Genomic DNA, 11,363 nt, shown 5'->3' on the forward strand with positions numbered 1-11,363 from the left:
ACATTTGTGCTTACTTCAGCTACTTATTACATAGTGTTGGCCAACATGCATTTTTCTATTCAGCACAAGCTGTGCTACAATAATATGTGAGAAATACTGATGTCCATGCTTGCGTTTTTTTAAAAAGAAATATTATGTGTAATCAGTAGGATTTGGAGAAGAAAATGTAGCTGAAATGAGGTCCAAAATACCCCACTATATGAGCCTGAATAAGACTTCTGAGTGACCAGTCTTGTATGCCAGAATAAATTATGTGAAGATTGTTCTTTTCTCTCATTCAAAGAAAATATTACAATGATTTACATTTTGTAAAGTCTGTTTTGGGTCAGCAAACTGTATGCGTGGGTAAAAGCACACACTTCTTTTGTTATTGTGAGTGTACACAAAAAAATAGTCACCTAACAGATTTGAATGTGTGATCAAAATCAGTATCAGTATTCTTAGTGTATTTGGCACCGATAAGAAAAAAACAGATGCTGTTTCAATGTGCCCCTTTCCCATTGTTTTTCCACGTAATCACAATTCAGACTTACATATTTGACTGTCGCATTGAGGTGGTTTTAAAGCATCAATGACAAACCATTCCAAAAATTAGGTAAAAAAACAGAACTGCAAATTTGCATTTTGATAAACAGAGACTAAATGTTTCTTCATGGTTGATTGATGGTGGAAAACGAGAACACTTTTACTCGTGCACAACAAGGTCGAAAGTGTTTTTAGACATGCCAGTGTTGATAAGCAACTTTTAAAAGACCCATCAAATGAACAACTGTAGTTCCAGACCACATTACAGCTTCATTATGTTACACTGCAGGGTTCCAGTTATTTCAAATTACTTTACACCCTACAACTGTCATGTGTTTACTCCTGCCTTGTGTTCCTTGTGCTTGTGTTTAATCACGTGATTCCTTTGTTCTGTTTTCAGGTTTTTCCGTATTCATAAGTTTGTTCACGTCCCTGTTTGTCATTAGTTAATCTCATTAGTTTGTCATTAGTTAATAAATAGTTAATTGTCTAGTTTTGGTTATACCTTCTCTAATCTTTACTGTCATCCTCATTGTCATCCTGGTCTGTAAATTCATCGTGGTTGTCCCTGTATTCCTGTTTCCATGAAGATTATGTTAATAAATTAGAAGACGTTTTGGAACAAAATATTTCAAGTTTTTTCAGATACATTACACATTCCAATTGAACCAAATCCTATAATAATTACATTTTGGGTTTCCGAAGAATTTTTGAGACTTACGCAGGTACAACAACAGTTTGTTTTGTATTGGTTGTATTGATCTCTGCCAAAAAACATATCGTTTTGATTTGGAAGAAAAAAGTTATCTTAAATTATGGCTGACAGAGTTAACAGGTACATTACATCTGGAAAAAATAAGAAATAACCTATTAGACAAGGTTTTGTTATTTGAAAAAAGTTGGTATATTTCCTTTTTCAACAACCTTGTAATATGTTTACTATGCCTTTAGTGCCTACTTTTAGCATTGGATAGCACTGGTGGGTGGGTGGTTGTTGGGGGAATGCATGTTTTTTTGTTTAATTATAATTTCATTAGTTTTTCGTTGTTGTTTTTTGTGTTTCTTCATTCATTCATTCATTTTCTTTTCGGCTCAGTCCCTTTATTCATCAGGGGTCGCCACAGCGGAATGAACTGCCAACTTATGCAGCTTATCCATGTTTTATGCAGCAGATGCCCTTCCAACTGCAAGCCATCACTGGGAAACATCCATACACTCTCATTCACACTCATACACTACAGTCAATTTTAGCTTACCCAATTCACCTGTACCGCATGTCTTTGGACTGTGGGGGAAAGCGGAGCACCCGGATAAAACCCACACGAACGCGGGGAGAACATGCAAACTCCACACAGAAACGCCAACTGACCGAGCCGAGACTCAAACCAGCAACCTTCTTGCTGTGTAAACTTAGTTTTGCTATTTTACTGATGCCAAACACATGTACTGTAGTTCACATGTTTAAAGGGCACCTATTTTACCCCCTTTTCAAGATTTAAGATAAGTTTATTGTTTCTCCACAATGGGTCTGTAAAGTTTCAGCTCAAAACACCCATCACATTATTTATTATACCTTTCAGAATGTTCAAGCCTGCTACGATGAGTCTCACACACAATGTTGTTACAAAGTTCACGCATGCACACAGACACACAGGTTTGTTTTTGTGAAATGTGGGTACATTACATAGGTTTCCATTGTTTTTATACTGTACAAACTGTATTTTGTACTGCTCTAACCTCACCTTACCCCTAAACCCAACCATCACAGGAAACTGTGTACTGTTTTACTTTCTGAAAAAACTCATTCTGTGGGATTTATAAGCTTTTTGAGAAATGAGGGCATCAGCAATGTCCTCATTTTTCACCATCTTCTTGTAATACCTGTGTCATACCTGTGTCATAATACAGATTTGTGTCCTTATAAGTCACAAAAACACGTACTCACACACACACACACACGCGCGCACACACACACACACACACACACACACACACACACACACACACACACACACACACACACACACATCACGTGTATTTAACTTTGCTCTGTTTTTGCACTGAAAATGTGACAGGATACACATTAATCTCCACTGCTGTATCGATATCCGTTATGTTAATGTGCAAAATAAACCTGATTTAACATCCACAAACCAGGATTGAAGCGTCTTCTTTTATAATTGTACTAACACATGGCTGTGGTGATAAAGATGGTAAAATCGCTGTAATTCATCACAAACATGCACTGTTTAAAATGTTTAAAACTCATTCTTGATCACATTTATTGATGATCACAGACAGCTGAACAGATCTTTTAATCTAAGTTGATTTGCGCACGTCCTGTCTTGTTGGTATGGTTATACAGGTTACTATGGAGGCATGTTAGTACGCGGCTGTCTTTCAATTCTGTGGCCGGGGAAACCGCACTCCTACATCACGTTGCGGTCGGTCTCAAAATGGGAGGGATTTGGATCCTATTTTAACATCAGGAAATGTAAAAAAAGAGACTTATTGTCTTTATATCACCTTAATAGGTCTGTGGACATACAAACAGCTTCAAAAAGATGATTTTCATCATAGGAGCTCTTTAATCTCTCTCTCTGTCTCTCTTTCTCGTAACATTTTTATTATTTGCCTGCAATCTCAAGCCTTCAATCTCATTATTTTTTCTAAAACTACATTTTGGAGGTGCATAAGATTCTAGTTCTACATGCAGGACAAAAACCTAATTTGGGTGTATGCAACTTCAACAATTACTGACAATTGAATTATTAGGTAATTATGTACACAGGAGGTGGTGCTGTATATCAAGATACCTGATACACAGCACCACCTTCGGTGTACATAGTTACCTAATAATTCAATTGTCAGTAATTGTTGAAGTTGCATACACCCAGCGCAATAAGGTGCAAGACGTGTTTTCACAACGTGTTGCTATTTTCAGACCAGCACAACCCTAAATTTCCTGTTTTCCACCACACTGTTTAAATAGCAATCCATTTGCACCACTTTGTAGACTTATGGGTGTTTCGGCCTAGAAAAGAGGTGTGTTAAGGTGCATTGTTGGTGCGTTGCTATTTTGAGTAACTAAAATAGACTGTGTACTAGACCAGCTGAAAGCCGGTCTAAAGTCCAGTGCAGAGCGCGTCATTTGTTCGCCTCGCTTACACATTGCTTAAAACGCACAGGATGTACAGCAATACACAAATATCTTTACAAATGACAAAGAATTAAAGGATTAAAATATTTTTAAAATATAAAACTTTTTACATAAATATAAATCAACAGCAGTGTCTTGGATTTACACGAGAAAAGCAGAGAGAGAAATCTGAGATCTGAAAAAGCATACACAGTGGCCTCTGGTGGATTCACGAAAACAAAAACTGCAAAAAAAAAAAAAAAAAACGTAGCACAAGGGATATATTTAGCGAACTCCAGAAATGTATATAGTGGTATGTTTTCAGAATGAGCCTGGGTTGTTGTTTTTTTTCTGGGGCAGAATAAATATTTATATTTAATATTCTAATTAATTTTTCATTTTCAATGAAGTCAAAACTATAATTTGAGAGTAGCTGTAACAAATTATTATTTATAGTATACCAAACTTTTTACTTTGTGTGAATGTCATTTTTTTCTTTACACTAGTAAATATTTTTGGGATTTAGATTTAATTTTATAGTTTGAACAAAAGTTCAATTATACTTTGAGAAAAAGGAAAAAATCTAGCAAACAAATTACAGTCATTTTATAAAAATCTGTTCAAAGTGTATTTTTTTTTCAGTGTATAAAGTTCCCAACAATAAAAAATAAATCCATCTCACACTATTTGTATAATACTAAGTTATACTAATAATACTAAGTAATACTGAGTTATTTTTCTTCAGTTTTGCTTAGTTAGGGACTCCTTAAATTTTCTTAAATATCAAACTACATAAAAATATTATTAAATAATGTGTTTTACAAAAAAAAAAGCATTTTTACAGCTACAAAAATTTTATTTGTCCACTACTCACATGAATATTTAGCAGAATAGTGAGAATGCAGAAAATAACAGAACTGAATTTACCCATAGCTCCGGCTTCATGGCAGCCCCACAGAGAAAGTCCTACAGCAGCTGCGTTCCAGCACGTCCCAAAGATGGCGTAAATAAGAATAGCACCCAAGTTTCGGAAAAAGAGCTTGTTGGGCATAAAATAACTTGCATCCAGGATGATCTGAGGCAGCAGGTAATAAAAGAAAGTGGAAGGAAGCAGTTTGAAAGTCTGCGCTTTGTCTGCTCCAAAGACGATTCCTCCCAAAATAAAGCCCAGGATAATGAGAAGACCACTTTCCGGAAACACACCGGTGATGCTGTGGTTCAGCTGAATCACTGGACAGAGAGGAGAGACAAGGAAAATGAATAGATAAAGAAGCAAGCTTGTAATTATATATTACGCATTCAAAAAAGGTGCAGACTTTCCATAAATGTGCAGAACAAAGGGTCAATCAAAACGGAATAAAAAAATAAAAAAGTCCACACGCTGATTTATGACTGCTCCAAAAATGTTTTTTATTACAAACAAATGCAACATTCTGGCTATCTGATCTTCATCTTCATTTCCTGGAGCTCATATATCAGTGTATCTCATATATTGTAATGATAAACTGTGCAACATGAAGCTCATGTTAGAAATACCAGTGAGCAATTGCACTGAATTAAAGGTAATAATATTGCAAATAATTTGTAGTTTCTTGCACATGCTGATCATTTAACTTTAGATGATCTAAATGAGTTGTCAAGAACTACTGGTAATCATTTTATTTTGGCTAAATATGTTTTAAATATGCTAAATATGCTCTCAAAGTTCTGTTAGCCACTGCCTTGTATTTTCTGAATCGACAATGACCACAATTTCAGCTTAAAATCGTTTACTAATGAAAAAGTTGTCTTTTGAATGAACAAAGGGTAATAGTTAACAGACATTTGTTTAACTATTAGTCTTATCCCTCAAACAAGTGCTTGCTTTAAAAGGATTTTTATAGCCAACTGTTTTAAATGTGCATAGGATCAATAAAATGAATGCAATAAAATAAAACTAATCAAAGCTAAAAGGTCCAAGCACTTTTATGCATATATTTTTGTGACTATTTCATATTTAATTCTCAAGAGATTAATCAATTAGTCATCATAAGACATGTCTAAACCTTTAGCAAAATGGTTATGCAATTTAAATGATGTAAAATGTATAGCTTTTGGGTATATTTTACAGATCTTCAGACGGCATCTGAGCTCTTCATGTAGCCTATATATTTATTCCCTGAAAACATTATGTGTAATTAGACGTAAACAAACTAAATCTAACTGAATTCATCTGAAGGAAGCAATTCTCACTCTGGATTGGGTAGTCAGCTTGGAAGGTGTTGACTTTCTAGTTTTCCACATTTTGTGAAACGATGAAGTAGCCTATTTTTCATGAGTAACGTTAGTTAATCACGCGTATTACTCACTATTTTAATGATGCCATGGTAATACCCGCTGAGCTTCCACTGGTCTGCTATAGTGCCTAATCTTCAGTTGTCAAGTTACAATGTATTGATTATGCATCTATTAATAGTGTTGTTACGAATGCAAGAGATTCCTTTCTCTGAACTCAATTCAGCTGAGATGAAATTTAACCAGGGTACGAATCACAGGGGGTTTGACAGCTTAATTATTGCTTTAGTGTGTGCGTGCGTGTGTGTGTGTGTGTGTGAGTGTTTGTGTGTGTGCGTGTGTGGTGGGTTCGCACTAATTTGTATCTGATATAATAATAATTCTGACAAAAAAAGTTCCTATAAATTTGCCCCCCCCTCGATATAATGGTTCATACCATTACCAGTTCATGATTGCTACCATGCGGCGGGAAAATATGAAACAGCCAGAACTATCCTACCAACAGGTACTGTGTACATCTTCAAGTGACACTTTTCCTTCTAAATTAGGTCTTTGTATATATAAATATAGCCTAAAAGGGGTCAGATTATTGTAATAGACCCATACATGTCCTGCACGGGGAAGTTATGCAGTAAACAGTAAGTGTTATATTTTACTATCATCTATTTATTGGTGGATGTAAACTTGTTGTTCCCACTTGCAAAATCCACCATTTTATATTGAAAATAGGTCATCTTTGATAAGTGTTAGTTGAAATAATAACTGTATGTCGAAATCCAATCCTTAAAACACTAAAAATACATTTTATTATTAAATTAAATGTAGCCTACTTGAAATACATTTATGAATTTGGTTCACTGAGGCATGCATTTGGATTACACAAACTGATAGTCAATAATTCACACACTGAATTCAACACCTCATTAAAAATCCTCACTGGAAGGACAGTTCATTTAAAAATTAACAAAAATTAAATGATCACACAGGCAGTTTATTTTTCTTACTTGCTAACTGTCAATCAATTTAGCTTCATGTTTCAGTATTCATACCTGATAGTTTAGCCAATGCAGCCACAAACACCCAAAGGGCCACCAAGTACGGGGTCTCAACGTGATGCCACTTAAATGTTACTATTGGAAGTCCAGTGAGATTCTCAGTCTGGTGATGATGAGGATCCAGGACCTCAACTGAATCTCCTTTGATTAAAGGGTTAAGCAAACAAACCAGGAAAACTGCCCTCAGCAGGCAGATGTAAGTAGAGCTCGCCATTACGACTGATAACGATGCACTTACAGTATCTTTCTCATCTCCAAACTTTGTGTTCTATAGCAGTCCTTCAGAGAAATCTCACAATTGGCAGTGTGCTCATTCTGCTCATTTGTCCTTAAGAGCAAAGTCCTTGGAGAGACAACGTAGTGCAGTTTCCCCTCTAAGCTAGTTTTCCTTGAAATCTCCAAAGGGCTGATCACTTGGCTGTCTGTCTGTCTATCAGCCGTCCTGCTGTGCTTGTGGTCCACTGGTTGAAATAGGTTAGTGTTAGAGTGTAATAAGAGTCGTCCTAAAACCTCTAGTCACCCTTCAATTTGTTACACATAAAGGGGGCTGAGATCTGCGTCACTGCACTGTTACTCTGTCACATTTTCGCTTCCGTGGAAAAGTTTCCCTTGCACTTCACACTGGTTAGTGTTCAGCCAGCTTTAACAGGCTGTGCAGCCGCATTGTTATTTGAAATACCTTTGTGACAGCTATTCTCTACAGCCTTACTCTTTGTTCTTACTGTACTGCATTGTGATACTTTCTGCTAAATCCCATCTACACCAGTTATTGTATTTGAAGGGAAGGTTGTTGAGTAAAATTTACTGGTTGCACTTGCAAGAAGGTTTTATTTATATTCAAATAATTTTTAGTTGGCATATATGCCTAACTTTATTTCAAATATTGAAGAAATGTAATTAGTAAATTTAAGAATGTCTTAATTAAGTTTAAGAAGACTTAAACACTGAATAAATAATAAATACTAAGACTTTTCAAGTGTCTTCAACTTTTATCTGTAGCAAGCTGGCAAAGCAACATTTCTAAAATGTAAAAAAAAAACATATACACACAACAAAACCCACAACAAATCACAAATTAATTATTACAAATGAAAATGATAAATATAAAAATATAAATGGAGTAAAAAAATTAATAAACACTATTAAACGGCTCTCTTTAATGCTTGATTCTTATTGGTCAGTCATCCCAAGGTATGTTATTCCCAGATAACAACTGCTGAAACTAAGGGTACTTTCACACCTGGTTCAATTGCCTGGACTAAACCCAAGTTCGATTACCACCTTCTTGGCTGGTTTGTGTTCACTTGTCTTTTTTCCTTCTGAACCCCGGTACAGTTGCGTCATCGAGCTGCTGTTGTGTGTACGGCTGTTGCTAGGTGACGGCCTCAAAAGCAAACTGCCAGAATAAAAAAAGTAGGCACATCGCGGTCATTCTGCTTTTACTGAATCTTTTGGTTTTGTACATGCAGAAAGCGACTCGCGTCCATCAGCCGCAAAAATATTATAAACAATCAGAACATCATGCGATGTCTGCAGAAGCTGTTTTTGGAGGAGACAAGCAGACATTATTAGCGGGATTGCCCTGGCTCAGTCCATGTCACCAAGGTACAGTTTGTGATACAAAGACACACACACACATAAATGAACGTTATGAATACGATAGTTTGATGTGCAGTTGGCGATTCATTTACGTTATTTAGTATGATTGCATTCATATCAGAAGTGAACCGGACCAGAGTTTGCGTAGACCGTACCCCAGACCACCTCTTTCAGGCGGACTCAGGTACGATTCACGGGTGCGCACCCGAGTTCAGAAAACAGCGTTCACACTAGCTAAACGTACTGAACTCTGACGTCAAACGAACCCAGGTGCGGACTAAAAGTGCTAGTGTTAAAGCACTCTAACACACTCAGGCTCAACTGGGGACTATCAGTAATCTAGAATTGATACATAGTGTCATAACTACATGCAACAAGACAAGCAATTTGGCTGTTTGCACCAGGCATAACACAAAGAAATATTCAAATACCAGGTCTATTCAGAAATACAGAGTAGTGAACTGCACTACCAATATAATGGCAAGGTTTATAATCTAATTTATACTAATGCTCTTTAACAGTATTGAAAATACACACTGAGGGACTGATATTTCGTCACCTTGGAATTATAAGGTTCTATCTGACATTTTTGTTAAAATTTAGTTATTGACATATTCTTATTAAATGACAACTTATTTACATAATGGGATGTTTCCATTTTAAGACTTTTATATAAAAAAACAATGTTACACACATACTGTTTGCTATATGGATTGCAAAAACTTTCAAGCTCAATACCTCAAAATCATTCAGAACGTAGATAGAACCTTATAATGCCAAGGTGACAATTTGTTGGTTCGCTTTTTGAGTCACAGTTCTAACATTCATTTTCCTTCGACTTAGTCTGATTTATCAGAGGTTGCCACAGGGAAATGAACCACCAGCTACTCCAGCATATGTTTTACGCAGCGTATGCCCTCCCAGCCGCAACCCAGTATAACACCCATACACACTCACATTCACACACACACACACTCGTAGACTACGGCCAATTTAGTTTATTCAATTTACTTAAAGTCCATGTCAACCCGCTCTTTAAGATCTCAAAACTCTCGAACAGCAAAGTCAAGTAAAGGGGATCGAGCCTTCTCATTTATGGCTCCTAAACTCTGGAATAGCCTTCCTGATAATGTCCGTGGCTCAGACACACTCTCCCAGTTCAAAACTAGATTAAAGACCTATCTTTTTAGTAAATTCAATCCTGATTCAATCCAAGACCAGCGACGAGATTATCCTAATGTTTCCATAATCCTGGACCAGGCCGTATCCTGAGCAGCTGCTGTGGTGGTCATGGAGAGTGGAGACTGATTCCTGTGATGCTCCAGAGACAGACAAGTCTCGCTGGCATCCGGCTTCTCCAGCGCCTAGACTGCAGCTCTGCACAAGACATTTGGCCATAAGAGAAATGGTCGTGCCCAACTGAGCCTGGTTTCTCTCGAGGTTTTTTAATTCTTCACTTTCAGCAATTAGTTAAGTTTTTCCTCGCCGCTGTCGCCACTGGCTTGCATGGTTCGGGACCTGGAGAGCTGCGCATCGATGGATTTACACTTCAGTGTTTAGACTCTCAGTAGTGATTATTAAACTACACTGAACTGAGCTAAACTGAACTTAAACACTGAAAACTGGACTGACGGACAGACTTCAATTTACTATGATCTTTTATGTGAAGCTGCTTTGACACAATCTACATTGTAAAAGCGCTACACAAATTGAATTGAACATCTTTGGACTGTGGGGGAAACAGGAGCACCTGGATAAAACCCATGCCAACACGGAAGGAACATGCAAACTCCACACAGAAATGCCATCAAACTATATGTTTGCCAGTTACGTTCAAGATCTGAGGTAAACCATCTGCTTCAGATTTCACTATGGCAATAAATGTCACACATTCAAATTCAAATGTTCAAACTCACATTGGTAGCATGTAACACCGAATAAAGCACATAATCAGTACCTGAGGTGATCACTACCATAGCAGTTTAAGATGTTGTTCTGCCGTAACATCTCAAAAATAGAAATAGTGTTTCTAAAGTGTAACTTTTGTGCATTGCTAATGCGGAGGGTTGGGACAAACACTTCATTAGTAGTAGGTTACAATCAGCCATTGTTGACAGTTTCGTCTTTCTGCAAACTTTAAATTTTTAGAAAGAGCTAGTAAATTAGTACAGCTCAGTGTTTTGTCCCTAATTGTATGGACCCTTTTCACAAGACTGTTATGACCTGTTTAACGGTCATCATAATCTTAAATCCTTAAACGTTTTTAATATTTTGATTCATAAAAAAAATGTATGAACATTTATATGCATTAATGAATGTAGTATATCATTGCGTCAAATTACAAAAACTGAATTACCGCTTATGCGAGGTGTTTGTAATCCAGCATCTATGGGGCTGAGTGTAAATTTGACGTTATTCTCTCCTCTGGCTGTCGTTATCAGTCTCACACTTTTTTTATCCTTTTTCTGAAAGTCTTGCAGTGTTTCCTCTAGGATTTTTTCCAACTGTGGCGGCAGGCCTTTTTTACACAGATCTACCAACTACCTGTGGCATTATTTCAATGACAAATGTCGTGAGCGCAGTATTAGAAGTCGAGATCGCATTTATGTAATAGCCTACAAGCATGCGGATCTCTTTGCTTGTGCGCCGATTTCCTCTGCTCGTGCACAAAACTTCTTGCACACCTCCTCAAATATAAGCCGCTTCAAGAGCGCAGATCTTCTTGTCACCTTAAAGGGTTAAACAAATGACTCACAGCACTACTACGGTTA

The 11,363-nt window shown here is 36.8% G+C and overlaps 1 protein-coding gene across 1 annotated transcript in view; it reads right to left on the bottom strand.

Moving 5' to 3' along the window:
• slc9a3.1 (solute carrier family 9 member A3, tandem duplicate 1) overlaps nucleotides 1–7,450 on the bottom strand; it is a 30,697-nt gene extending 23,247 nt beyond the window's left edge. The window contains exons 1-2 of the mRNA XM_056479742.1: nucleotides 6,988–7,450; nucleotides 4,592–4,894 (exon numbers count right to left, since the gene is read on the bottom strand). Coding sequence (XP_056335717.1) covers nucleotides 4,592–4,894; nucleotides 6,988–7,207 — 523 coding nt within the window. The 5' untranslated portion in view covers nucleotides 7,208–7,450. The remainder of the gene's footprint in view (nucleotides 1–4,591; nucleotides 4,895–6,987) is intronic.
• Between the last annotated feature and the right edge of the window lie 3,913 nt (nucleotides 7,451–11,363).

Source organism: Danio aesculapii, chromosome 19 (assembly GCF_903798145.1).
Source record: "Danio aesculapii chromosome 19, fDanAes4.1, whole genome shotgun sequence".
Lineage (NCBI taxonomy): Eukaryota > Metazoa > Chordata > Actinopteri > Cypriniformes > Danionidae > Danio > Danio aesculapii.